Source organism: Ceratotherium simum, chromosome 34 (assembly GCF_057802395.1).
Source record: "Ceratotherium simum simum isolate JZ-2026a chromosome 34, ASM5780239v1, whole genome shotgun sequence".
Taxonomy (NCBI): domain Eukaryota; kingdom Metazoa; phylum Chordata; class Mammalia; order Perissodactyla; family Rhinocerotidae; genus Ceratotherium; species Ceratotherium simum.
Window position 1 is genome coordinate 11,956,240 of NC_141933.1, and position 27,775 is coordinate 11,984,014.

Below are 27,775 nucleotides of genomic sequence, written 5' to 3' on the forward strand. Positions count from 1 at the left end.
CTCTTCCCTCTAAATGTGCTTTCCTTTGCTTTTTCCATTTCTGTCTGTTTTTTATTCCCCCCAAAAAGTATAGCTTTCCTTATTTGGGATGGAGGGGTTAACAAAACACTGAGAGTGATTTGCAGAATGGCATATGGAAATTACTCTCATTATTTTTTAAGTTGGGCATAACATTTAAAAGCTGAAAGGGACCAATAGCGCTTATCTAATCTGATTCCTTCGTTCCATAGGTGAGGAAACAGCCTGAGGGACTTGCCCACGGCTGTACCTTATTGACAGAGCCTGGGCCAGAATCCAGACCTCTCTGCTCTTGTCCTCTGTTCTTCCCCCAACACTGTGTTGTGTGTCTCACCTTCTAGAGAAGTTTTAAAACTCTTAAATGCTAATTAGCTCTTCTAAATGGTGGCCCTCATAACAGGGGAAATTAAGCTAAGGAACGAGGCAAAAAGTAAAAACTTTTAGTCAAAAAGGATCAGAAGTTGAGGGAGAAAATGGAAAGAATGCATGTGGAAGAACACTGCAAAGACTCCCCACCCCTGGGAACTCAGAAACACCAGGAGTGGCTATAAAAATATTACAGGGTTAGATAATGACTAGATAAAATTTCTAAGACAGCAACTCAGAAAAAGGCTATCGTGTTCCCTGGACTTCGATGTCTTTAAAAATAATGATTATCTTCAAGTTTGCCTCAGAGATACCTGGATCAGTGCCCTTGCTGCCTCAGGGTTTGGCAGGTCCAGAGCGCTGGGCATTCTGATGCTGCTCTTTCTCCTGCAGTCCCAGAGCCCTTTGGAGGGGCCATCATCATTGGACAGGAATCAATCACCTATCACAACGGTGACAAGTACCTGGCGATTGCTCCTCCTATCATCAAGGTGAGCAGCATTCTTTTCCTTTTTCCTTCCCTCGTTCTTTCCCTGCTTCTCCCTTTCTCCTCATTTGTCGAAAGGAGATTCGCAGATGTCTGTCACATTATTCACTATGTATGTAAATATTGTGTGGTCGTTGGGAATAGGAAGAGAGATTGGCCTGGTTTTGCTTACAGAGTGGTTGCTTGCTAACTAAGGGAGAGAAATAATAGTCAAAATAGGTTTACTCTTTGCATTGTCTGGGACAACTTTAAGAAGGGAAAAATTTTGTAAATTCTTGAATGGAATGTTTTCAGGGCTCAAATCATATAAAGTAATATAGTGAAAAATTATATAGACTTAAAATAATTAGTCATAAAAATTTCAAGTCATAAAAACTAAGGTTTAAAAGCTTAATTTTATTTTATTTTTTGAGGATAAATAACAAAGCCTATGGTAGCATTAGTAGTGGGAGGTAATTAATGGTAGTAAGGATAAATAACAAAATCTGTGGTAGCGGGCCGGCCCCGTGGCTTAGCGGTTAAGTGCGCGCACTCCGATGCTGGCGGCCTGGGTTCGGATCCCGGGCGTGCACTGACGCACTGCTTCTCCAGCCATGCTGAGGCCGCATCCCACATACAGCAACTAGAAGGATGTGCAGCTATGACATACAACTATCTACTGGGGCTTTGGGGGAAAATAAATAAATAAAATTATAAAAAATAAACAAACAAAAATCTGTGGTAGCTTTCATAGTCCACTGAATACTTACAGCTGCCTCCTATTCTGTATATTTCTGTCTTCCAGTAGAATAATATGTGAATAAACATTCGAGGTGTATGGAGCTCCTCAGGGAATTATATCCAAAATAAAAATGTTCCCATTTTCAATCACACATGTATTGTTAGCTGAGTGAGTTACTTGTCTGTGAAATGGCTAGGTTTGGTAAAGGGAGTGGTCAGCTAGAGTTTGCTCTCTGGTTGTGGAAGACGCTTAATCTCTAATGACTATGTCCTCCCTCTTGGCAGCAAAGCACAATTGTGTGTCACAATCGCGTGGACCCCAACGGTTCCCGCTATCTGCTAGGAGACATGGAAGGACGACTCTTCATGCTGCTTTTGGAGAAGGAGGAACAGATGGATGGCACTGTCACCCTCAAGGATCTCCGTGTGGAACTCCTTGGAGAGGTAGGTCTAGTCCCTACTCTGCTATTTTCTCATAGGGGTCTGGTGACCCCAGATGTGTGGTCCCACACTGTGACTGGGAATTATATTACTTAACACCCAGCAACAAATGGTCAGTCCTGCTGTAGACATTGGTTTTTGATGTTGGAGAACCTCATGGGCAGCTGGGCACTACCTCAAGCATAAAAAGAAAGGGAAACAAAAAGGATACAATCTAGAATTAAAGATTAATGCTGATATTCAGTTCTGAGAAGTGGTTCCCAAAAATGTTGTGTTAAGAATTATGTAGTGAATTTTAGAAGTTTCTAATTATTTGGAGCCGACTGGAGCTGTTGGTATTAAAATGATATTTGGAGCAGGCACCTGCTAGATAAAGTATGGATTTTCCTGACTGTAGGGATGTGGTAAATGGAGAGGCACAGACTTCAGAGATTTCGGAACATTTGTTGAGGGTGACCTGGGGATTTGAAATGGAGAATTGTTTTGGAAGTCGTGGCTGCAGTTGTGAGTTTTCTCAGTGGATGTCTGAGAGGTGGGCAGGACAGTGTCTGGATCCCACGCCGAGTTCATTCTGAAGTCTTACATGCTGTTGACTTCTTCCAGACCTCTATTGCCGAGTGCTTGACGTACCTCGATAATGGTGTTGTGTTTGTCGGGTCTCGCCTTGGTGACTCCCAGCTGGTGAAGGTGAGAATACATTTTTTTCTTTCTAGCTTCTTTTTCTTTGTCTTCACTGCTTCTTCATCAAGTTTTTCCTGTGTTTAATGTCTCTCAGAATTTTTTCAGTTCATCCATATTACTACTATCTAGCTTTCTAGTTGGTTGATTTAGCATCCTACCCTGACTAGCTTTTTGTCCTAAGCTTCATTCACTAAACGTGCCAGCAAGGTACTAGGCACTGCGGGCACAATGATGAACAAGATGCAGCTCCTACCTTCCAATAGGTCATAGTCTAATATATTGGATCCCCTCTAGAGTATGAACATTTTGGACCTTCTCTGCAGAAAAATGCATGCAAACATTTTATACTAGTTTCCAAACTGCTTCTCTGAAATCCCTTCCTGAGACTCCAGATGAGAAATCGTTGCCTGGTTAGTGGATCTCCAGTAGGACGACCATGTTACTTAGTCAACAGTCCCCTTCTAGAAGCATCCACTGGAGCATAAGAAGGACGAATCTAGTAGGATTGAGACTTTCTTTTGGATGATAACCATCTCCTTAGGGTGGGTCTGTTAGGAGTGTTCCAGGACTAACATTATTCGTTCTTAGCTCAACGTTGACAGCAATGAACAAGGCTCCTATGTAGTGGCCATGGAAACCTTTACCAATTTAGGACCCATTGTGGACATGTGCGTGGTGGACCTGGAGAGGCAAGGGCAGGGACAGGTAAGGGGGTCATCCTGGAAACAAACAGTTGGTATGCCCTTGAAACTGTGTCCTCCTAGGTTTGCTTATCTAGAATGGGGAGTGTACACTGAAGAGAACTTTTAAGAGCCTCACTCACTAATCCCAGTGATGCAAGGATAACTACCATTTATCAAGTGCCTGTCTTGGTCTGTGAGGCACTTTTTTTTTTTTTTTTTTTAATAATTTGATTTATTTATTTTTCCCCCAAAGCCCCAGTAGATAGTTGTATGTCATAGCTGCACGTCCTTCTAGTTGCTGTATGTGGGACACGGCTTCAGCATGGCCGGAGAAGTGGTGCGTCGCTGCGCGCCCGGGATCCAAACCCAGACCGCCAGCAGCGGAGCGTGCGCACTTAACCGCTAAGCCACGGGGTCGGCCCTGTCAGGCACTTTATATGCATTATCTGTAGTCACACGAGCACCCTGGTGGGGATTCTTCACCATTTCAGAAGTGAGGAGACTTAGGGCTGAGAACGATTAAATAACTTGTCCAAGGATCATGTAACTACTAAATGGCAGGCGTGCCTGACTCCAGATGCTGTGCTCTTTCTAGTAAACTGGGTTCCAGGGATGGAAGCAAGCTTGCTAGGAGCAGTGGTAGGAGCTTTTAGCTTCTTGGACTAGAACGTCCTGTCTGCTTGGCAAATTTGAGAGACTTTGGAGGTCAACTTCTCCTGAGTCTGCATCCTCAAACCTAGCTCCACAATAAGGGTCCTTGGATTTAGGTATAGCTTGTTTGCTTTCTGGGCATGTGTGATGGCCCCAGGCTCTAGAGGAGGTTAATTAGAAAATTTTTCTCTGCTTGCAGCTGGTCACTTGCTCTGGGGCTTTCAAGGAAGGTTCTTTGCGGATCATCCGGAATGGAATTGGAATCCACGAGCATGCCAGCATTGACTTACCAGGCATCAAAGGTAGCCTTTTGGTGGACTTAGGATGCAGATCTTATCTGTGACCTAGGCCTTTGGCCTCGTTATGTGTTGTGAAGGCACTTAGGTGGGAGCTAGAAGAAAGCAGATCAAATGAAGAGTAAAAAAAAAGTCATGATGACAAATAAGTGGTAGAAGCTTAAATATATTTAAAAGTACCAAAGTAAACTTAAAAAAAGAGAACATTATTGACCAAAGTTTGATAATAAAGTAGAGGAATGGGGGAGGAAAAGATGACAAGTTAAATTTAATTTTTATATAAGGGAATCAATAGAATTCCTAAAGAAAGAGGAGACTGAAAATATCATATAAAGGTAATTTCTAGAGCAACAATACAAATCTTCCTAAATTCCATGAGAACTATAGTAATCAAAAAAATCAAAGAAAGACTACATAGTGAAAGACTGACAATACATAAACGGTAAACATAACCTCAAATAATATGACAGAACAGATCAAACGTGCAAATGAGTATCTGTATCTGATATATCAGATATGTGATATCAGTAAATATAAGTGGGCTAAACACACTTAGAAAGATGATCAAATTAAATCATAAAGCAAAACCAATTCAAAGTTGTATATGGGAGGCACATCTAAAAAAATAATTCAGAATATAAAAATATAAAGAATGGGAACAGATTAATGAAGAAAAAGAGAGGTTTATGAATTAGGAAGAGATCATATAACTACAAAACCCAAGGGAATCAATGAAAAACTACTATAGACAATAAGAATTCATTAAGGTAGCAGGATATAAAATTAATGTACTGAAATAAATAGGTTTCATGTAAAAACACAGTCAATTAGAAGGTATAGTAGAGGGAAAGAGGCAATTTACAATAGCAATAAAAAGATAAAATACCAAGGAATAAATTTAATAAGAAATGTGTAAAACCTATACAAGGAAAACTTTAAAATACTCTTGAAGGATTCAAAGGATAGATTGGTCAAATGAAAAGGACATACCAAGGTCTTATAAACCAACGTTATAGAGCTGTTCTCTCTTTGACTTATTTTTATATTTGATATACCTCAGTAAATATATCAGTAGGTTTTTTCTTGACCTCGACAAGTCGAAGTCCAAATGGAAAAAGGAAGAAGCAAGAAAAGCCAGGAAAACTTAAAAAAGAGCAGTGAGACGAGGTTAGCCCTACCAGATGCTAAAACATACTATTAAACCTTAGTAATTAAAAGTATGGTATTGGTGCGTAAGTAGGCAGAGTCCAGCTAGCAGATTCTAAAGTCCAGAAATAGACACAATTACATATTGGCATTTAGTGTGTGATAGTGGTGGTGTCTCAATTCAGTGAGATAAACATGATCTTTTTTAATAAATGGTGTTGGGATAACTGGTAGTCATTTAGGAAAAGATAAGTTTGGATCCATACTGTACAATGTATACTTTGCAAAAATCTAAATGGATCAATGACTTAATGTAAAAAATGAAGCCATACGAAAGCTAAAAGAAAAAGTTGATGAGTTCCTTTTTAATTTTGGAGTGAGGAAGGTCTTTTAAACTTTGACTCAGAAGTTTAGAAGCCAGAAAGAAAGATTGATAAATTCAACAACATAAAAGTAAAACACTTCTGCATGGCAAAAAACAAAACACTGTGAGCTAAGTTAGCAGAAATGGAAGTGGCAAACTGGATAAAAACACTTGTAGTTCGTCTTATAGACAAAGGCCTACTCTCTCTAATTTATAAAAAACTTTCTAGAAAGATCATCACCAAATTTCCTCTCCCCAAATTGGCAAAAGACATGAATGGACAGATAACAGGCCTCACTTGTAATAGGTGAAATGCATATCGAAACAAAACAGTGATACTGTTCTTTACCAGATGACCCAAATCTGAAAGTCTGACCACACGTTATGTTGGTGAGGCTGTGAGGAAATAAGCATGCTTGTTGGCAATATCTACCAAAAGGACAGCTGCGTTTCGTGATTTACCCAGACGTCCCAATTCTGGGCATCTCCCCCACAGACCTTCATGTGTAAAAATGACGTAATACAAGATTATTTGTTGTGGCATTGTATGTTATACCAAAAACCTGAGAAAGTGTCCATCAGTGGGGACCTCCTAATAAACTGGTACATCCCCACAATTAAAGACTGCAGGTATCAGAACCGAGAAACTGTTCTGTCCTGAGAAGGGCTCCGGCGTATATTGTTAAGTGAAAAAACAAGGTGCAGAACAGTATGTGATAGGCCATTTTATATGTGTATTTGCTTGTAATACAGTGTTTACTTATTTTGTTAAATTGAAAATAATGGAAAGTATGAACAAGGAACTGTTATTGATTACTTCTTTGTGAGATAGGTTGTAGGGAGAGGTACAGGAGTGAAATTCATGTGATACATGTTTTAAAAATAAGTTTTGACTTGGAGTCAGGGAAATGTATTATCCCCGTCTGAACTCCAATGAGAAACTTGAAAATATCAGGCTTAAAGCAGTTTTAAAAATATCTAACTTTTTCAGAGTCTTAAAGCCAGGAAGGAACAGAGTGGGTGTGTCAGCTCAGGACTGACTCCAGAGTTCCTGCTCTTCGTGGGGTCAGGCTGTCCCTTTCTGAGATGTGCGGAGCCGAGGGTTGGTCTGTGCTGTGCATCTTAATCCTTGGTCTTTGTTCCAGGCCTATGGCCACTGCGGTCTGATCCTAACCGGGAGACTGATGACACTTTGGTGCTCTCTTTTGTGGGCCAGACAAGGTAAGATGAGTCTGGTGCCAGCTCCAGGTGCTCACGTGAAGGTTGCAAGGTGGGGAAGCTGGTCTGGCTGACCCGGGCCTTCCGTTCTGCTGCAGAGTTCTCATGTTAAACGGCGAGGAGGTGGAAGAAACTGAACTAATGGGTTTCGTGGATGATCAGCAGACTTTCTTTTGTGGCAACGTGGCCCACCAACAACTTATCCAGGTAATAACTGAGAAAGGAGCAGGCCCCATTTACTTGAATTTGACCTAGAGTGCAGTACAGAGCACCAATGGACTTTAAAATAGTCCGTTTTTATGACTCTAAAAGTAATGTAGAAATTCTAGGACAAAAAAAATTAAATTACCTGATAACCCATCAGTCAGAGATGACAACTTACCTTTTAGCTTTGTTTTTCCTCTGCAAATGTATGTGTGTTGTATTTATTCACATTTTCTTTTATAGACAGGGCTTGTAGTATATATATATATACACACATGGTTTGGGGTACTGTTTTAGCACTAACTATATCTTCTGAGGTGCTCCCTGTTTGCCCTTGTTATAATAGTAATACATACATATGTAGTCATGTTGCTGCCATCCATATATGACTGTTGGCAGCACTTTCCACAGATTAATGATTAGAAGCAGAGCTCTTACTCTGTTTTGATCCTTCTTTTAAATCTATCTGCCATAATAAGGGGTGGTCAGATAGCCTTTTGGTGCTTGATTTCTGATTTCTGAGCACTCTCCCACCCCCGGCAGTCTTTTTTAAGTTGGGAGTGACCCCTGATGTGTTTCGTGTTTTGCACCGCCTCCTCACCTTTCGAGCTGTTCTCTTCTCTGGCCAGAGTCAGTGTTTGCCAGTGGTGGGTGTGGCACTTGAGTGCTTGGGGATTAATGAACTGTCTCCATCTTCTTACCCAGTTGGTTATTTAGCCAACAGGTAGTGGTGGGTTTAGTAAAAATGTGAGGGAAGGTTCTGTCGGTTTGTGGACCAAATGTGGGAAGTGCCTGGATACTGACTCATTGCTTTGTCAGTGTTTCCTAACTAGTGGCCTGAAGACTGGCATCAGCTCACATATCTAATATTAAAGGGCTTTCCTTAAATATAAACTGAGTTTTGATAGGTAAGATGAATCGATACATAGCAGTGTCATCAACCTGCTTTTTGTTTTATTTCAGTGATGAAATAAATGTATAAAACATTTCGGTACAATTTTGTAGCCTTTACTAAAGAACTTTGAATAATTTTAATGGTTCATGCACAGTAAAGAACTTGGATATTTTAGAGGTCTAGTTTTTGGGTTGAGCAAAACTGCTAGATTGGTAGCCACAGGACCTTACTCCGTTGATAGCTCTCCACAGGATGTAGTCTGTGTTACCCAAGCCTTAATCAGAGTGAAATAGACCTTTTTTTCTGGCTGTAAGTATGTAAGCTATAAGCTGCTTCAAGCCATTCTTCTTCAGGGCTTCAACTAAAAATGACATCAGTTGTAATTCATGATCTCAGGACTTCGGGGAAAAAAAAATATATGGTGGAAGAGGACTTACGTAGCTAGTTCTTAGGGCCCAACTAGGGCAGCATTTACCGCTTTCCCACTCCTGTGTAGATCCCTGCAGGTGCTTGGAGATGTTTCTCTTCTTTCTCTAGATCACTTCAGCGTCTGTGAGGTTGGTCTCTCAAGAACCCAAAGCTCTAGTCAGTGAGTGGAAGGAGCCTCAGGGCAAGAACATCAGCGTGGCCTCTTGCAACAGCAGCCAGGTCGTGGTAGCCGTGGGGAGGGCCCTCTACTACCTGCAGATCCACGCTCAGGAGCTGCGACAGATCAGGTGTGTGTTCATCTGTCTGCTGGTTTTTTCCTCCCCTGTTCTCCGGGACTTCTTTGATCCTTGGATTCCTTCCTCTGCCATATGCCTCTTTGTTCAGCCACACAGAGATGGAACACGAAGTGGCCTGCTTGGACATCACCCCATTAGGAGATAGCAATGGGCTGTCCCCTCTCTGTGCCATTGGCCTCTGGACAGACATCTCGGCCCGTATCTTGAAGCTGCCCTCTTTTGAACTACTGCACAAAGAGATGCTGGGTGGAGGTATGGATCTTTCAAGGACCTGGCTTGGGATCAGAGTTAGAATGTGGAACAAGAACTTAATGTACCCCTTTCCCACAGAGATCATTCCTCGTTCCATCCTGATGACCACCTTTGAGAGTAGCCACTACCTCCTTTGTGCCTTGGGAGATGGGGCACTTTTCTACTTTGGGCTCAACATTGAGACAGGTGAGAACAACACTTGGAGTGAGGGGCTTTTCCACAAATAAGGAGGACTGGAGTTGCAGAGTTCTTAGCCTCAGGGGGCTGCTTTTGAACCTTCACAACCCAGCTCTTTGTCCTGTTTCCTTTCTTTCCTTCTTTCTCCTGATGCCGTTGTTTCTGTAGGCCTGTTGAGCGACCGTAAGAAGGTGACTCTGGGCACCCAGCCCACGGTATTGAGGACTTTTCGTTCTCTTTCTACCACCAACGTCTTTGCTTGCTCTGACCGCCCCACTGTCATCTACAGCAGCAACCACAAATTGGTCTTCTCCAATGTCAACCTCAAAGAAGTGAACTACATGTGTCCCCTCAACTCAGATGGCTATCCTGACAGGTGAGCCTCTTTTTCTTCCTTTGGCAAGAGCCGTTGATTGACGGCAGCCTGATGTTTTCCTCACACCCTTCCCCTCTAGTTTTTTTTTTGTGAGGAAGATCAGCCCTGAGCTAACATCCATGCCAATCCTCCTCGTTTTGCTGAGGAAGACTGGCCCTCGGCTAATTCTTCCTCCACTTTATATGGGACACCACCACAGCATGGCTTGACAAGTGGTGTGTCAGTGTGCACCTGGGAACCGAACCAGGGCCGCCAGCAGCGGGGCGCCCGCACTTGACCGCTACGCCACAGGCCCAGCCCCCCCTCCAGCTTTTTCCTGGTGTCTAAGTCAGTAAATAGCTTAGACGGGAACTGGAGAGCAGAGGTTCTCAAGTCTGGCTACTCAGTAGAAATATCTGGGAAGCTTTTTTAAAAAGTAACTATTTTTTGAATCTTTCTCAGATCCTGATTCAGTAGATCTGGGGTTGGGCCCTAGAATCTGTATTTTCAGAAAACCTGTCAGGTAATTTAAGTGATTAGTCAAGTTTCATAACCCCTGATTTAGAGATCCTTCTGTATTCCCCTGGAGCAGGGGTTCTCAAATTGTGGCCCTCCACCAGCAGCCACAGCACTACCAGGGAACTCATTAGAAATGTAAATTCTCAGGCCTGGGGGATGGGCACTGAATTAGAAACTCTGGGGGTGGGGCCCAGCAGTCTGTTTTAACAAGCCCTCCAGCTGATTCTGATGCAAACTATAGTTTGAGAATCACTATTCTAGATTCTAATACTGTACGATAGGTAGCATTAAATGGAAAGCTGTTAAAAATCTCAGCCTAGGCCCACCTAGACCAATTAAACAAGAAAATCTCCGGGGTGGGACCAGGCATTGGAATTTGTTGTCTCCCCAGGTGATTTTTAGCATATCATCAAAGCTGAGAACCACTGCTGTGGAGTAAGCCAGTGTAATTCTGCCTTGTACTTCTTCCCTTGATGGAGTTGCCTCGTAGAATCCTTTCCTTCCTTGGATGTACTCAATCTAAACCCAGACTCTTCTTCGCAGCCTGGCACTGGCCAACAACAGCACCCTTACCATTGGCACCATTGACGAGATCCAGAAGCTGCACATTCGCACAGTTCCCCTCTACGAGTCTCCCAGGTGAGGGAGGGCAGGAGTAGGGAAGCTGCAGAGGGTGGTGATGTGGGAATGGTGGAGCGCTTCAGACTGTTTCTGAGAGGCACCGTTGTTCTCTACTTGCGTTACAGGAAGATCTGCTATCAGGAAGTGTCCCAGTGCTTTGGGGTCCTCTCCAGCCGTATTGAAGTCCAGGACACGAGTGGGGGCACAACTGCTCTGAGGCCCAGTGCCAGCACACAGGTGAGGGCAACAGACAAAGCAAGATGGCCTGAGAATGGACTGTAGGACTCGAAGGGTCTGGTAGTAAACATTTTCTACTTTGCAGGCCGTACGGTCTCACAACTACTCACCCCTGCCCTTATCAAAGCAGCGATAGACAACAGGTGGCCATAGCTGGGATCCAATAAAACTTTATAGAAACAGACAGTGAGCTGGGTTTGGCCCCCATTAGAGGGTTGAGAAGAATTTGAGATAGGCATGGCTGTCAATGATTTTGCTACTCAATAGCCTTGTAGGATGAATGATTTTTTTCTCTCATCAGTTTGGATACTTTGTAGGGTTTGTGTAATTGGGAACAGTGTACCATCATAGGTAAGAGCATGGAATTCGGAGTCTGGCAGAACTGGCTTCAAGGTTTGTTGCTAGCTGCGTGACCTTGGGCAAGTGTAAACTTCAGTGTTCTTATCTGCAAAATGAGAATGATAATAAGACAGTCTAGAGCTGCACTTAATAGAATCAATGGAGATATCAGCTGATCATTTTATTCCATGTGTTCTCTGCCTTTTTTTGCTCCCAAACATCTGTGATAGGACTTCTTCCCTTAATCCGGAGTAGAAGGTCTTCACATTTTGCTTTTTATTTGAAATGCTCTCCAGTTCCTCCCGTTGAGAGAGGTGGGGTCGGTCACTTATTAGGTCTGAGTTCCTCCTTTGCTTGATTGACTTGGCATCAGTGTTCTAATGATCTTTAATGACCTTTAGATTCTTGCGGTGTTTTGGCCTGCTCTGTCAATTCCATACGGAATTTTGATCCTTATCCTCAGTCCCTGTGTCCCCTCTGAAGCCCTCTGTTCTTCAGGCTCTGCTCGAGCTGCCAACCTTCAGTTTTCCTCGTTCAGACTCAGCCTGTTTTCTGATCCTGACTGATCCCCTCACACTGATGTCCCAGCACCTGTTCTGCTTTTGAGAGGAGTGACGTGTGTTCTCTCTGTTCTCAGGCCCTATCTAGCAGCGTCAGCTCCAGCAAGCTGTTCTCCAGCAGCACAGCCACTCACGAGACCTCCTTTGGAGAAGAGGTGGAGGTGCACAACCTTCTGATCATTGACCAGCACACCTTCGAAGGTGCAGATGAGCTTTTCTAGTCACTTTGTGCTATGTCCTCCCTAATTTAGGCTCTTCTGGGCTCTGATATATTCCAGACTTTGATAGACAGTGTGGCAGCCCATCCTAGGAGGAGAAGAAAGGAGTGGGGTGGGACCTCTGAGTTGGCTGTGAGTACTGAGCCCTCATGTCAGTATAGGCTGGTGAGGGACGGACAGTCTGAGGAGACAGGAGCAGCAGGAGGCGAGTGCCCTGTCAGCATCTGGACTTGGCTTCGAGCTGAGCTGTGGGCCTCACAGAAGTACAGGATGACCTGTGCCTGGGGGTCATCAGCCAGTCACCTCTCTACTACTCTCCTTCTAGTGCTTCACGCCCACCAGTTTCTGCAGAACGAGTATGCCCTCAGCCTGGTCTCCTGCAAGTTAGGCAAAGACCCCAACACGTACTTCATTGTGGGCACAGCCATGGTGTATCCCGAAGAGGCGGAGCCCAAGCAGGGTCGGATTGTGGTCTTTCAGTATTCGGATGGTAAGTGGGCACAGTCTCCAGCTTCTGCGAGCCTTGAAATCCTAGGAAAGTTAGCAGACTGTTTTAGGTTTCAGAGCCTCGGTTGAGCAGTAGGAGAAGTTGGGTTAATTGCTGTGACCTGAGATGTTCTCTTCCTTCCTCTCAAGCTGTTGATGGTCTGAATGCGTTTCGGAGTGGGTGAGCAGAGGCACAAGTAAAATCTAGCTTGTTTCTTCTTTTTCTGCTCTTTGAAAGGAAGACGAAAAGGGGAGAGGTGAACGATGGCTAAGAGAACCTAGTGGCCAGGATCAGAGTTAGGAATCCTAGGTTTGTTTTCCACTTGGTTGCTCAGCTGTTTAGGTCCTCTTTCCAGCTTCAGCACTTTGTGTTCATTTCTGTATCTTTTCTCATCTGCCCTACCCAAGATGGTTCTAAAGACCAGCTATCAGTGCAGAAATCTCATATCAGCTGGCTGAGATGGAATTTGACCCCCATCTTGAGAGAGCTGGAGTTTCAGGGTGAAGGCAGGTCTTGGGCACCGTCTGGAATCACTGCACATTACTTTAGGGCTCATACTTCTGGTGGTGGTTAACCCCAGAATACACTGGCTCTGTATCTCCTGCTTTCAGATGAGTGGTTTTTTGGGGGCAGGAATGAGAACCAGAGGGGAAATCAGAGGATTCTTTTGATCAGTTAAAGTGTGGGCTCAGAAAGGAGACTCAAGAATATCTTTTTTTCCCCCAGGAAAACTACAGACTGTGGCTGAAAAGGAAGTGAAAGGAGCTGTGTACTCTATGGTGGAATTTAATGGGAAGCTGTTAGCCAGCATCAATAGCACGGTGAGGCCCACACCACTTGGTGTGATACCTTAGGTTGCACACCATTATCCACAGAGCATGTCTCCCTTATGTGTCCTGGGGCTGCGTGTGTGTCAGATATTAAGGAGAACAAAGTAGTGGGAATGGAGGATAGAGCTGGGAATCCGGAGAGCTCAGGTTGGACCGGGCATCAGACTTGTTTTCGTGAACCCCCATGCATATCAGAGCCTAAGTGCTATGGGGACTGAGAAAGGGGTAAGAGCTGTGGCCCCAGCACTCAGTGTGTCATAGCATGAGAATACTTCATCCGTAGGAAACAAAATGAACCAAACTGTGTTATCCTAGTACATCCCTGAAATACTAGTCCTGGGACGTAGTCTACTTTTCTTCTGCCATGAACCCACCTCCTCCCTTGCAAAGAATTTTTTAAAAATAAATTTCATGGTCAAATAAACTTGGGAAATGCTATATCCTGGATTCCCCTCTTGGAGCTTCACTGTACACCGTAGCATTTTAAGGTCCTGAGAAGATCAAGAGTAAAGAAGCATGACTTAAATACTTTAAATTGAGGGTTTCTAGTCATTCCTTCATTCATTTGTTCATTCAAAAAATATTAAGTGGACACTTGCAGTGTGTCAGGCACCATTTTGGTAGTTGGGATATAGCAATAGACAAGATGGACAAAGAGCTGCCCTTCTGAGGCTTTTGAATAAATAGAGTACATACATATACCCAAGATGATGAGAAATACACTGTGAGAAATAAAAATGGGGCAGGGAACTGGAGGAGTGCTGTAATGCTCACACCACGGGTGGTGGGGGGTTGCTATTGCTATTTCATCACATGGTCAGGAGGGTCATGCTGATACAGTGACATTTGGCAGGTTCCTGCAGGAAGGGAGGGAGCAAGCCATGCCCGTGTCTGGGAGAAGACAAGTGCAAGGAGTCAGAGGGGAGAGCTGGCCCGGTATCTGCATGAGAGTGCGCCGATGGGGGTGGGAGATAATTCAGAGAGGCAGCCATGGGCTGGAACAGGTGGAGCCTGGTAGGCTGGTTAAGGACTTTGGTTTTACTCTGGAGGGTTTGAGCAAATGAGTGATGCGATTGGACTTATATTTTGAAAAGATCATTTCACATCTTGGGAAAGGCTATGGGACCAAGGGTAGAAGTGGTGAGATCAGTTAGGAGGCTCTTGTGATAATGTGGGCAGCAGCTGCTGGTTGCTGGGAGTAGGGCGCTGATGATGGAGGTGAAGAGGAGTCCGATTCTGTGAATACTAGGATTGAGGTACTTTAGTGATGGATTGAAGATGAGGTGCGAGGGGAATAAAGGGCCCAGGGTTTTGGCCTGAGCAACAGGCAGGATGGCGTTGCCATTTCCTGATGGGGAAGATTGTGAGTGGAGCAGGTTTGGAGGGTAAAGGGAAACTGTTTCTTTTTTAGCCCCACACCAACCAGTTTTCCAACTGTCCACCACTAAACTGAGTGTCCTGTAATTTAATTCAGTTCTGACACTAGCTACCCAGAGTTAGTATTAGACTTCACAGGTTTAAGGGCTCAGTCCCGCAAGACTGCCCTCACTTCAGATGCCAGTCCCATGTAGTGGGTCCCCAGACTTCTGTCCATCTTGGCTACAAAGTCATAGGGAGTTGTGGGAACCCCCTCTCAGGTTGGATAATTTGCTGGAATGGCTCACAAAACTCAAGGAAACATTTACTTACATTTAGTGGTTTATTATAAAGGATATAAGTGGACAGCCAGATAAAGAAGTACATAGAGTGAGGTCCAGAAGGGTCCTGAGTGCAGGAGCTCCTGTCCGCGTGGAGTTGGGGTGCGCCACCCTCACAGTAAATGGCCGTATTCACCAACCTGAGAGCTCTCTGAACCCTGTAGTGTAGGGATTTTTACGGAGGCTTCATCACACAGGCATGATTGATTATTAACTCAATCTCCAGTCCCTTTTTCCTCCCCAGAGGGGAAAGTTCCAAGTTTTCTAATCATGGCTTGGTCTTTCTGGTGACCAGCCTCCATCCTGTATCCAAGAACCACCAAGAGTCACCTCATTAGAACCAAAGACTCCTGTCACCCAGGAAATTATAAGGGATTGAGAAGCTCTTGTCAGGAACTGGGGCAGAGATCAATATATATTTCTTACTGTGTCACAGTGGGGACACCAGAGGTTTGGTTTTGGACATACTAAGTTTCAGTTGCCATCTTAGTGAAGATGTCAGGTAGGTAGCTGGATGAGAGGTATGGAATTCAGGCAAGATGTAGGCTGGAGATAACAGCGTGGCGGTTACTAGGTGGCATTTAAAGCGAAAAGTCAGGATGAGGTCACCTAAGATCACCTGTCTGCTGAGAGTGGATAGAGAAGAGATCTGAAGACTGAACCCTAGGCCCCTCCAGCCTTTAAAAGTTGGGGCGATAAGAAAGATCCAGGCAATTAGAGAAGAGGTGACGAGTGAGGTAGGAGAGGAACTAAGAGAGAAAAGTGTTCTGGAAGACAAGAAGAATGTATTCAAGCAGGAGGGAATTGGTAAACTGCAAGTGCTGCCAGTAGGTCAGGTAACACAAGGAAAGGACTGGCCGTTGGTTTAGCAATGTGGAAGGCAGTGGTGACCTTGACCAGAGCGCTTTTGGTTGAGTGGTGGGGATGGAAACCTGATTGAAGAGAGTTCAGCCAGGCCTAGGCGAGGACAGCTCGTATTAGAAAACCCTTCTGAGGAGTTTTGCAGTCAAGGAGAAGTGAGGAGGCTGAGAATGTGGAGGGGCCGGGGGTGTGTTGCCAGGAGCTCTTGGCCCCGCCTTTGCTCCACTGTTGGAGGTGTGGAGGCCCAGCAAGGCTGGCTTTACCCAAAGATGGGGTGTTCTGGACACCCTTGACCCTGCCGATGGAGGTGTGGTAGCCATTGTAATGATTACAGATGACTCTTGGAGTTCACACCTTTGGGGCTACGGTTCTTTGGACACACCTCAAGAAATCATGGCCTAATAGATTCTGTCCAGGAGTTTCTGTGTACGCAGAGGCCAGAGGTGTGGCCACCTGGATGCTGAAGGGTCTGCCAGGGCAGGCTTCTCCCGGGAGTTGTCTGTCTTCCTCGGGAGTGGGCTGTGCCAAATATCTGTTCATCTTTCTGCTGATTAGAAAGCATCTTCCTTCTTTTGACGATGTGGGTATAACTGAAGAAACACTGCAGTGGAGAAGAAAAGGGTCTTTTTTTCCTTTTGGGTGGAGAGGTGGCCACAGCCTCTAGTGCTTTCAAGTCCTTTGTTATTTGACAGTGTTTCTGTTGGACTTCCCCATTCCATTGTCTCTGCTCATTGGGTTCACATCAGAAGCTTCCGAGAATGTACGAGTTTTGAGAAGGTTTCAGGAAAGGCAGTTCATTGGGAGGTGATCTTGTTCCTTTCTGATCAGGAAACTGGAGATAGATCTTCTCTTTCCAGAGATATTTCTGTAGGTCAGTTACCAAACTTCCGTCACAAGAGGACCATCTTTCGTCATATCCGTGGTATTACTTGCATTACTATTTACTTAATATTTTTCTTTTTACTGACTCATTTTTTATGTAAAGGAAAACTTTGTGTTATTAGTTTCATGTGCTCGCTCTATTTTCATATTTCATCAATATATGATATGAAATACAAAATGTCCATCCAAGTACCACATCAAGCCATTTCACATCCCACATTGCACTTTGGTAAATGGTGCTGTAGATGGAGGACGAGGGGAATGGGGACAGTTATTCTTGGAGGATCCGGGCCCCTCGAGTTGAGAGACGGGCACCGCCCCTCCCAGGTGCGGCTTTACGAGTGGACGACAGAGAAGGAGCTGCGCACGGAGTGCAATCACTACAACAACATCATGGCCCTCTACCTGAAGACCAAGGGCGACTTCATCCTGGTGGGCGACCTGATGCGCTCTGTGCTGCTGCTCGCCTACAAGCCCATGGAGGGAAACTTCGAAGAGGTAGTTGGGGGGCGGGGTAGACTTCTCACTTTAGCCGGACCCTTGCACGTGTTTCTGTGCTGGTGAGGGGTAATCAAGCCCAGTGGGGGCAGAGATGTTTTCCCTGGAGCGTACGTTCTGCATCCACAAAGTATTTCTAGAGACCCCCAACTTCAGCTCTGAGTAGGCTCCATTTCTGGGCAGTTGCACCAAAAGGGCTGCACTGGTTGGAGGTTGGGGGAGAATCCCTAGAGTGGCAGTTGTTACACACGGGGCTTTATCTTCTGCAGGGCAGGCTCTTGGCTTCTGGCTAAAGGAAGACAAGTCCTAGAACTGGCTGCCATGCAAACTGCTGACAGTATTTTCTTGTTGCACCCTGTCTGTTTTAAGATTGCACGAGACTTTAACCCCAACTGGATGAGTGCTGTGGAAATCTTGGACGACGACAATTTCCTGGGGGCCGAAAATGCCTTCAACTTGTTTGTGTGTCAGAAGGACAGGTGAGTGACGAGCTGTGGGAACGGTGGGGTGGGGCTGGAGCCCCCAGGTCTATGGTGAATGGGGACGTTGGGTCCTCTCTCGGGCTCGGGGGCTCCTTCACAGAGGTAGAGATTTTTTCATAAGAGGATCAAAGGCCACAAAAATCAGCCTCTTCAGACCAGCTGCTCCGCTGCGGAGTGTGTGGGCTCACCAGGGAGGCTTGGCACGTGGTGTCCACTGCATGTGGTCCTTGCTGGGGTCTCATGTTGGGGACAGGAGGTTTCGGTGGTGAGTTTCTCATGCTGCCTTTCAGTGCTGCCACCACTGATGAGGAGCGGCAACACCTTCAGGAGGTTGGTCTCTTCCACCTGGGCGAATTTGTCAATGTCTTTTGCCACGGCTCCCTGGTTATGCAGAATCTGGGCGAGACTTCCACCCCCACACAGGGCTCGGTCCTCTTCGGCACAGTCAATGGCATGATTGGTAAGGTTGACTCCTGCGGGGCCATTCCCACACAGGCCTCCTTCCTGGGATCAGCATTCTGGGGGATGAGGGAGAGCAATTGGACACAGTCTAGGAGTTTACTAGAGGAGGCTGCGGCCAGCTTGTCCCTCCACGTGCTGCTTTCCGGAGCTGCCCTGGGTAGAAAATGTTTGCTGTAGGCTCCGGAGCTCTCCGTGGCTCACTGCTCCCTTTGCTTCTTCAGGGCTGGTGACCTCACTGTCAGAGAGCTGGTACAACCTCCTCTTGGACATGCAGAATCGACTCAATAAAGTCATCAAAAGTGTCGGCAAGATTGAGCACTCCTTATATCCTTCCCAGGGGCATCCCCTTGCTGGGAGGCATGTCCTGGCACAGGCAGAGAGCTGCTTTTCCCTAAGCTGCTTCTGGAATCTGCTGTCTGTGTAGGAAATATCTTGACTAGGTTCCTGTAGGGAACAGGCTTTTTTTTTTAGTGTTTTTATGGACAATTTCAGACACACAGTAGTAGAGAGTACAGTGTAATGAATCCCCATGTGCTTATCTCCCAGCTTCAGCGGGTTCATCTTGAAAATGTACATGTATGTTCCTGAAATGGTCTGCCTCTGGCCTTGTTGGTGTTGCATGTCAACCAGTTTAGATCACAACACAGGAACGTCCTTTCAGAGGTCTGGTCGGGGCAGCAGTGTCTGAGGAGCCTCGCTAGGGCCTAGCAGAAGAGGGGAAAAGTGAAGAAGCAGAAAGCTCCAGAAGCCCAAAGATCTGCCCCGAGGGACACCCGGGATCCAAGTGCTACTGGAAGTTAGTTTATTCGGGGGATATAAAGAGCCCTCCCAGGCACGAGGCGAGAGGGGCTCCTGCTGAGAATGTGAGGTTGGTCACGCCCTGGTACAAGGCAGCGTGGCCCAGCTCTAGCCAGAGAGGGAGGAGATGGGCTGATGTGTTGGTTTTTGCTAACCAGCAGGACTTGGGGCATGCGTCATCTCACTGAGCCTCAGTTTATTCATTTGGGAAGGTCAAGGCTAGAGTTAGAAGACCAGTTCTTTCCAGGCAAGCACATTCCTACACGTCCAGGCTCTATGCTAAGAGAGCCTGATCTGTGTTTTTAGAAACATTATTTTGAAGAACACCCCAGTTGAGAACCATTGGATTAAGTAATAATTGTACATGTCTTTCAATTCCAAAACTGTCCAAAAAGCAATGTGATTTTTAGTTGAAACTGTTGTTTTCTGTTCTCATCCTGGTGATTGCTTTAGGTTGTGGTCTTGCGCAGAGGTGTGCATGACTAAGAGTAAGGGTATTTCCAAATAATTGCACATTCCTTAACTCACCTTTCCACCTGGAGATCCTTTCACACGGAGCGGAAGACAGAACCGGCCACAGGCTTCATCGATGGAGACTTGATTGAGAGTTTCCTGGATATCAGCCGGCCCAAGATGCAGGAGGTTGTGGCAAACCTACAGGTGAGCCTGCGGTGTGTTCAGCCCTGGGCCAATTCCACGAGTCCGCTGCAGGGCCAGGCGTGCCAGCAGTCCGTCAGAGCTCTAGGGGCTTCCTCTCCTCGATTCCCAGAGGCCAGCGGCCCTGTTCAGGTATTCTCCTACCTGCAAGGGAAGGTGGAGTCCAAGGGCAAGGAGTTGCAGCTGAGGCTCGTGCGTACCCACCAGGTGCTAGGCACTGTAGTGGCAACTTTACCCACGTGACCCCTGTACTTGAGCAACAAGGGTACACTTGGGCATGTCTGTGGTCTCTGGCAGACCCACCGGAGGGATGCAGGGTCAGGTTCCCGCAGGGAAGAGAAATTTCCACAGTGCTGGAGTTTGGGGTATTGCTCACTAGAGATGGCACCTCTGGGGAACATCCTGGAAGAGGGAGAAAAGTGTGTCAGGGTGTGGCCTCTGAGCCAGCTTTGCCGTCAGTAGACCTTCTGACCTGTACCTCAAAGGAGAGGTGTGGGCTTCTGATGAGTGCCTCCTCCCTGCCATGGCAGTGGTGGAGCCAAGTGCCACCTCTGCTATGGGCATCCCCTTCCCCAGAGCGCCCTCTTGGCCCTCACAGCCCCCCTTCTTTCCTCGTTAACAGTATGATGATGGCAGCGGAATGAAGCGAGAGGCCACCGCAGACGACCTGATCAAGGTTGTGGAGGAGCTAACTCGGATCCATTAGCCGAGGGCAGGGATCGCCTTTCCCAGACCCTCCTGAAGGCTTTGCCCTCCTGCCCTCCTCCCACTGCCCCACCACTGTCTTCTCAGCCATGGGAAACCTTTCCCTAAGCCAGCTGCCCCAGAAGCCACAGCCCACCCTTGTGGAAATGGGGACTTCTTAGAACTAAAACCAGTTCACTGGAGACCTGGGAATGGGCTGAAGGTGAAATATTTTCTCCCTGGATTTTTACCAGTCTCACATGATTCCAGCCATCACCTTGGGCCACCAAGCCTTGATTGGTGTAGCCGATTGTCCTCCTCCAGGGAGGAGTTGTGCAGCTCTTCGGCTGAAAGGAAGCTCTGTGTGTGTGTCTCCCACACTCATGCATTGTCCTCTACTATCTTTTTATTTAGGTTGGGCATGTGGGGAGGTGGTGTGTAGGGGGAAGAGGGGCGGGAGGGGTTCATTGTCTTTGAAGTGAGAGCTTCCTTTTGCTTTCTTCTGTTGCCTCTGAGAGCTTTGGGTCTGGAGGCCTGACCGCCAGGCCGTGGGCTGCCCGAGTATGAAACCTGGAGATGGTGGATGATCCCCCAGCCACAGCCTTTTTGTCTCTGGGAAGTTGCTTTCTTCAGAGAGAAGGAGGTGGGGGGATGTGATTTGGTGGTTAGTTTCTGAGTTTTACCAAATAAAGTAGAATCTAAGAAGAAAGATCCATTTGTTTCTGCTTTCTTCCCACTGCCCAGCTCTCCAGCATCCTGGTCACGCTGTGCCCAATTTCCTGCAAGCTTATTTCCCTCCTTTATGGTAGCTACTGCAGTCCCTTGTCCTTGCTGCTGGAACAGCTCTTCAAGCAGTGAAATGACGTCTGTATCTCTCCTTTGCCATGTGATCACTTTTGGTGGGATCCCAAGGATGATGGGTGTTAGGTTTTCAAAATTCAGTGGTCGTTGGTTGCCCTTGACTGTAGTCACCATTTGGTTCCCAGTTGCCTCTGTTAGTAACCTGCCGGGCCTGGGGGCTGCTTGGGCTGCCTTTCCTGACATCATTTTACAGCCAGATGTGTGCAACTTCCAGCCAGTTCATCCCCTAGGCGCTGCTCCTTGGCCATGGCAAGTAGCTCCTCATACACCTCCCGGCTTCCTGTTGCCACAGGCCCTTTGGGTTCTGATTTCATTTCCTCTGGTTTAATCAAGTAAACCTTTGGTGTGAAAATAGAGGAGGAGGGCACATTGGGGTTCACCCTCTGTCCAGCAAACAGAGCCTGTCTTCTTTCAGCTCAGTGGGTCCGTGTCAGCCCACAGTCCCACCAGTGGTCCAGTGGGAATAAAGCCTGCTCTGTCCTAACTGTGGAACAGGGTTGATCCTAGGCATATTGGCTGGCTCCTTTAAGACCAGCCTTTGATACAGTGTCAGGAAAATTGTGGTTTCAAGTTCAAACTGTGGTTTTGAGAGATTCTAGCTTAAAAGGAAAAGGGCAAGGAAGCATCTCTTCTTTGGGGGTCTTCTGGAGTAGGTCTCCTTCCGTGGAGGCGTTCTTGGTGTTTCATGACTGTTCTCTTTCCCTGACTCTCCTGGGATTTCTGAGGGTAGGGGATAAGGGTCTTAAGGGAAAAAATAATCAGCGTCTCTCAAAAACCACAGTTTGAACTTGAAACTCAACACTGTGATTTGAATTCTTCAAGTCATGGTTTGAATTGAAAAGGCCTGCCCCCATGCCAGAGACCAGCTTTAATGAGGCCGGCAAGCAACGGTCTCCAGATGGTGATTATTTTAAAAATTTAATCCTAGATGAGAGGATTGACTATAAGGTGCAAAGGTCAGAAAGAGAATGGGGTGGGATGATTATTCTGGTGCTTTTTAGTGGTCTGACCTGCAGCCACGGAGACCTGCTACATGGAGCAGAAGGTTATTACTTCAGAGGCTTCAGTCTCGACTTTGGAAGTTGGGGCGTCCCGGCAGGTTTTGTTTTCCTACAGTCTTGGGTATGTTCAGGATTGAGTTCTAGCAAGCCTTTGGACACTGACATTGTGCTGCCACACTCCCACACCCCCTCCTAAAAACCATTAATCCCCTCTCCGGGGGTGAAAGGTTGCCTTGGAGCTCTGCTACAGCCAGCTGGAGTGGCTCCTTGCCATGTAGGCGCTGACGAGCTCGCCTCACTCCAGGCCTCTGCACGAAGGGACCTTTGGGAGAATAATAGAAACACTGACTCATCCCATGACCGTTTGGAAGGGTCACAAGCCAACGGCCTTCTTTCCGCAGCCAACAACAACTCGGATCCTCCGCCCTCCGTGGAGGGTCCCTTTTGTTACTGAGGAGCCACAAGCCACAGAAGTGGGGAGGAAACACTGAGACACTGTACAAGGGATGTGCCCAAACCAGTTGTTGAAGAGGAGCAACATTAGGTTAGGGGTCCAAACTTGGAGAAGCCTTGGGGTCAAACAAACCATAAGATAAGAGAGAGCAAATAGCAAAAGCCAAACTAAAGAAGCAAACTTGCTATGAGGGGCAAGGTGAATGCCCTAAGGTCAAAGAATGTGAGGAAAGGAAAGAAATGCCAGGGGCAGCCGAGAAACTTGTTTCTTTAGAAATTCAGTAGGAATGTACTGCATGTTAAATACTACCCTCCTCCTGAGGGTGGATGAGGCTTTTCTTTCAGCACAAAGTTGCTCCTCAGCCATTCCTGCTGCTCACTGACCAATATGGCGCAAACCCTGCCAGAGTTACAGGGGCGAGATGGAGGGGTGGGGCTCCATAAAGCGGTGGAGTCCGAGGTGTGCTGGAGTGTGGGAGAAGGTGGCACGAGGTGTGGCAGGTGTGTAAAAGGAAACCTCTGTGTAAATGTGTTGAGAATTTGTGGGCGGCGTCCAGGGCCGGGAAGAAGGAGCACCTACTTGACATGGAGTGGTGGTCCTGGGAGGAACCATAAGGGCAGCGGTGCTACAGATTTTGTAGGCTCATGTGAAGGAAGGGCTTTATGTTTATCCCTATTTTTGAATAATTTAGGACTAGATTTCCCACTACATGAACATTGAAGCGCTTTGTAAGTAACGGTGAGGGGGAGAAAGAAAGTGCACCTTTGGATGTTTGCGGCAAAAAGGAAAGATGTCCTAGGAGTCTGAGGGTCCTTAGGACTCAGAATGGCCATTCATCCTATGATACAGAATATTTTGGTAACCTACTTGCTGAGAATTTGTTGCTTAGCTTAGAAGATGGATCAAAACTAACAACGTGAGATGAATTTTTGAACATCTGCAAAAACTCAGCCACACAGGTTCAGATAAGGAGATGAGCTTAGCAGCTTGTGTTTTAATAACAACGTAAAAACACGATTAACAAAATACACTTGAAGTTTTCCTTTCCTGTAAACTCTGTGTTATGATCTAACAGCATCATGGGGTTGCCCCAAAAGCCAAGTAATATTCGGCTGTGTTAATAAAAGTATGATGTCTGGAAGGAAGGAGGCAAGAGTGGCCCAGGCCACTCTTGGCACACTATGTTCATTTGTGGCCACCAGTGTTAAGGACCTCAGTGACAGGCTGGGTAGCCAGTGGGAGGGCAGCTGTGGAGGCAGAACCAAGAGAACGGGTTATTTAGCTGGGAGGTAAATATACTTCCTAACAAATGTAGTTATTCAAAGCTGGAGTGGGTAGTGAGTTCCTTATCCCTGGAGCTTAGAATTTGGTCATCCATTCAGCTTCCTCCCAGCTGGATGATCCTGATTTCCATCCACCACCTGCTCACGACTCTCCTGCCTACCAGTCTCAGACTGTGGCCTGGGGCAGCTGCAGAAAGGGGCCCAGAGAAGCTCGTGGGTTCAAGACCAGCTAGTACCCCCTGACCAGGGAGCAGGTGACCCGCGCACCCAGGGTTAGGGTGCAGATCTGCTGGCAGGCTGGGGGCCGGCCTAGAAATGCCCAGTAGAGAAACGGCCCAGCGTCCCACCTTCTCGTGACAACACAGGCATCTCGGGCTCCACTGAGACCAGCAATGCCCGGGGCGCGCAGCCTCCAGCGCCAGCCTTCTTCCCCAAGTCTCTTTCCTCCCCGGGCCTCAGTCTGACGCCCACAGCCCTTCGCAGGAAGCCGACTCCCAAACCCCGGCAGGGGGTGTGGGCCGAGGGCGAAACCCCGCCCCTAGGGGTCCCTGATCTTTGCCCCCGCCCCGGGCTCCGCGCCTCCCCAAGAGGCCATCGGCGCGCGGGCGGCGCTGCCTTTTGTGCGTTGGCTTTGAGGTGCCAGAGACCACCCCCCAGCCGTGCGCCGCGTCCCGTCGCGGCCCCCGGCCCCTCCTCTCCGCGTCCCCAGCCCCCCTGCTCGGCTCCGCGTGCCAGCTCGGGGCTCGCTGGTTCGCTCCCCGCGGCGCCAGGAGGAGGGGCGAGGGGCCGCAGCCCCCTCCCCCGCGCGCGGCGCCGGAGCCCAGCTGAGCCGGGGGGACCCGCCGCCGCCGGTCATGTGGGCCGGACTGCTCCTCCGGGCCGCCTGCGTCGCGCTCCTGCTGCCGGGGGCCCTGGCCCGAGGCTACACCGGGAGAAAGCCGCCCGGGCACTTCGCGGCCGAGAGGTAAGCGCCCCGCGCCCCTCCCCTGCCCTGCCGCAGGAGCGCTACCGGCGTGGAGCGAGGACGCGCGGAGGGGCGCTCCGGAGCCGCCGGCAGGCGTGGGTCGGGGCTCCCCTCTGGGGCGCTGTCCGCGCGCGGTGCAGCCCAGAGGGTCCGGACAAAGAGACAGCAGCTTGTGCTCTGGGCGGGTGTCCGTTCTGCGCCCCTGGCTGGGGCTGTCCTGGTTAGGACCTGGAGGGGACAGAGATCAGGCGCTGGGTGAGCCCCTCTGAGACTGTCCTGGAGCGCGGACCCCTGGCGACGGGAGCCAGGGACGTGCCACCTGGTCTCCGGACCGGCTGGCTTTCGCTCGCGAACGTGCCTGTGGCTCTGCCTGGGCAGTGCCTGGCCTCCTCCGTGCCGGCTGGGGCTGGGGGCTTTCCCTGTGTCCAGGCTCTGCGCACGCCGTGGACCTTGGAACCGCCGGGGTCTCTCTAGGTTATGTTTCGGTTTCCGCCTGGGTGCGCGCGCGGAAGGGGGTGGGGTGTCTGCCCCTTTGCTCTTTCCCGATTGATGCCGCCCTCCCCTCGTGTCTCCTCCCGGCCGAGGCCAGGCTGCTGCGGGCCGAGCGCGTGTGTGCGTGATGCTCCGAGCGAGGGAACACGGTGTCAGCGGGCGGCCTGGCCCGCAGCCACGGCCTCGGGGGGCGCGCAGGGGGGCGGCCCCGCCAGGCTCGCAGCTCGCACGTGTGATCCGCAGCCGCCGCCAGTTCCTGCTCAGATCAGGCCCGGCTCCGTGGCGTTTCAGAGCCTTCCTGCCACCTGTCTCCCGGTGACCGCCTGTCCTAGGAGGCTCATTGGGGCGCTCTGGCGGGTGCTCGGCCCCTGCCCACCGTGGGCTCCACCAGCCTCCCGGGCATCCTCCCATCTGCCGCTTTGGTGGCACCCCTACCCCTTTCAGAGCCCCGTCTGAGCAGCAGGAGCTGCCTGCTCCTCCTTCCCAGGCTGCTGCCATAATCGCTCCAGAAAGGGCAGTGGGTGAGACATCACTGCCAGCCCCCTCCAGGGCCCCCTCTTCCTCTGTGATGACTTCAGAGAGGGAAAAGGCTCTCAGAGGCTCCAGGGACAGTTTTCTACAGACGTTTCTGTGCTGCCGTGTGCCCTGAGTTTCCCTTTCCAGAACAGTTGTCACACTTGACACAGATTATTCACCCCAAGAGCGGAGTGACTCTGTCTTTTCCATCCATGTCCCCAGTGCCTGCAGTGAGCCCGGCACATCGTTTGTGCTCTATAGATGCCTGACTGGCAGAATATTCCCATCAGCCCCCCGCACAGCGGTAGAACACAGTTGGGGAGGGTTTTCTTGTCACTATTCTGTTGCCAACATTCCCAGTTCAAACCAGGCTGGACTTCGTCACCCTCTGCCCAGCCCATCTCAGAACTGGTTCCAGTCACGGCTCTGTCTCCTTCCAGGCCTGTGCAGTGCTGTTCTCTCTGCCTGAAACACCCTCTCCCCTCCTCCACTCTCATCTGCCGCCCCTACCCCTCTCTGCCGCCCCAGCCTAGATACTGTCCTTCCAGGAACCACCCTCCCCCCCACGCCCCTCCCTGGGGCTCCATAGCCTGTTTCATTGTGGCATTTGTCACAATATGTTATCACTTGGTTCCTTGTCTGCCCAGCATCCCTTGAAGCTGGGGACAGTGGCTTGTTCATGCCTGTACTGCTGTGCCTCGCCCAGCATTGGGCAAACTGGGTTCCCTTCACTCCTCTGGGCAGCTTGCTAGCACCCTCATCCCCTCCAGCTGGACAATGACGTCTCTCCAGCCCCTCTGGGGCTGTCCTCCCACTTGGTTTCTTCCACTGGCTTCCCTTCTCAACCTTTCCCTCTACAGCCATTTATGGAGCACCTACTGTGTGCCGGGCACTGCTCTGGGTCCTGAGATGAACAAAAGATGAAGCCCTGGCCCTCAGGGAATGGTAGAGGGGACAGATGATGAACAAATCAACAAATTCATAAGTAATTTAATGTCCCAGGAGATGAGTGTTATGAAGAAGAATAAAGCAAAGTAAGAGTGAACAGAAGAGCCTCTCTGAGAAGGTGACATGAGCAGAGAGATCTGGGTAAAAGGAGGGAGTGAGCTGGGTGCGTGTCTGAGGAAGAACCTTCCTCATAAAGGGAACTACAAGTGCAAAGGCCCTGAGGCAGCCATCTCTGGGCTCTTCATCCATTGCAGCCTTTAAGGCCCCTCTCTCCTGGCCACTCTTTGCTCTGTGTTCATGTGGCAGGTATCTGTGGGAGGCTGGTGTCTGTTCCCTCATACCTTTGCCTTTGTCCTGCCTCCAGCAGAGACTATGTGGGTCATTTTTCTTTGGAAACTTCCCCCTGCTCCTCTGGGGGGTGGGGGTGTCTCGAGAACTGTTTGTTGACTAACTTACTGACCCCCTGGGAGGCTTTCACTGTCCTGTAGACCAATCCCTCCCCCTGGCACAGAACATGGGCAAGTGCTCTCTCCTCTCTTGCAGACGCCGGCTGGGCCCCCACGTCTGCCTCTCGGGGTTCGGGACTGGCTGCTGCCCTGGCTGGGCACCCTCCATGGGCAGTGGGCACTGCACCCTTCGTAAGTGCCTGTCCCCATGCCCCAAACATCCTTCATGGCAGGGCGCTCATTCCCCGGGCTGGCCTGAGGGGCAGATGGGGCGCCTCAGCCCCAACTCCCTCACCTGC

The 27,775-nt window shown here is 48.6% G+C and overlaps 2 protein-coding genes across 4 annotated transcripts in view; both read left to right on the forward strand.

Annotated features, from left to right (window-relative positions):
- DDB1 (damage specific DNA binding protein 1) overlaps positions 1–21,220 on the forward strand; it is a 26,940-nt gene extending 5,720 nt beyond the window's left edge. The window contains exons 6-27 of the mRNA XM_004437447.3: positions 778–875; positions 1,877–2,035; positions 2,636–2,719; positions 3,302–3,418; positions 4,247–4,349; positions 6,999–7,074; positions 7,170–7,278; positions 8,708–8,886; positions 8,984–9,147; positions 9,226–9,333; positions 9,493–9,700; positions 10,742–10,837; positions 10,945–11,056; positions 12,033–12,156; positions 12,499–12,663; positions 13,387–13,481; positions 17,258–17,428; positions 17,798–17,907; positions 18,201–18,370; positions 18,594–18,696; positions 19,707–19,830; positions 20,450–21,220. Of these exons, the coding sequence (XP_004437504.1) occupies positions 778–875; positions 1,877–2,035; positions 2,636–2,719; positions 3,302–3,418; positions 4,247–4,349; positions 6,999–7,074; positions 7,170–7,278; positions 8,708–8,886; positions 8,984–9,147; positions 9,226–9,333; positions 9,493–9,700; positions 10,742–10,837; positions 10,945–11,056; positions 12,033–12,156; positions 12,499–12,663; positions 13,387–13,481; positions 17,258–17,428; positions 17,798–17,907; positions 18,201–18,370; positions 18,594–18,696; positions 19,707–19,830; positions 20,450–20,533 (2,759 nt within the window). The 3' untranslated portion in view covers positions 20,534–21,220. The remainder of the gene's footprint in view (positions 1–777; positions 876–1,876; positions 2,036–2,635; positions 2,720–3,301; positions 3,419–4,246; positions 4,350–6,998; positions 7,075–7,169; positions 7,279–8,707; positions 8,887–8,983; positions 9,148–9,225; positions 9,334–9,492; positions 9,701–10,741; positions 10,838–10,944; positions 11,057–12,032; positions 12,157–12,498; positions 12,664–13,386; positions 13,482–17,257; positions 17,429–17,797; positions 17,908–18,200; positions 18,371–18,593; positions 18,697–19,706; positions 19,831–20,449) is intronic.
- An 82-nt stretch (positions 21,221–21,302) lies between these two features.
- Positions 21,303–27,775, forward strand: part of VWCE (von Willebrand factor C and EGF domains) — a 35,306-nt gene continuing 28,833 nt past the window's right edge. For all 3 annotated transcript variants that reach the window (XM_087422825.1, XM_087422827.1, XM_087422826.1), the window contains exons 1-2: positions 21,303–25,074; positions 27,574–27,668. In XM_087422825.1, coding sequence (XP_087278951.1) covers positions 24,965–25,074; positions 27,574–27,668 — 205 coding nt within the window. In that variant the 5' untranslated portion in view covers positions 21,303–24,964. The remainder of the gene's footprint in view (positions 25,075–27,573; positions 27,669–27,775) is intronic.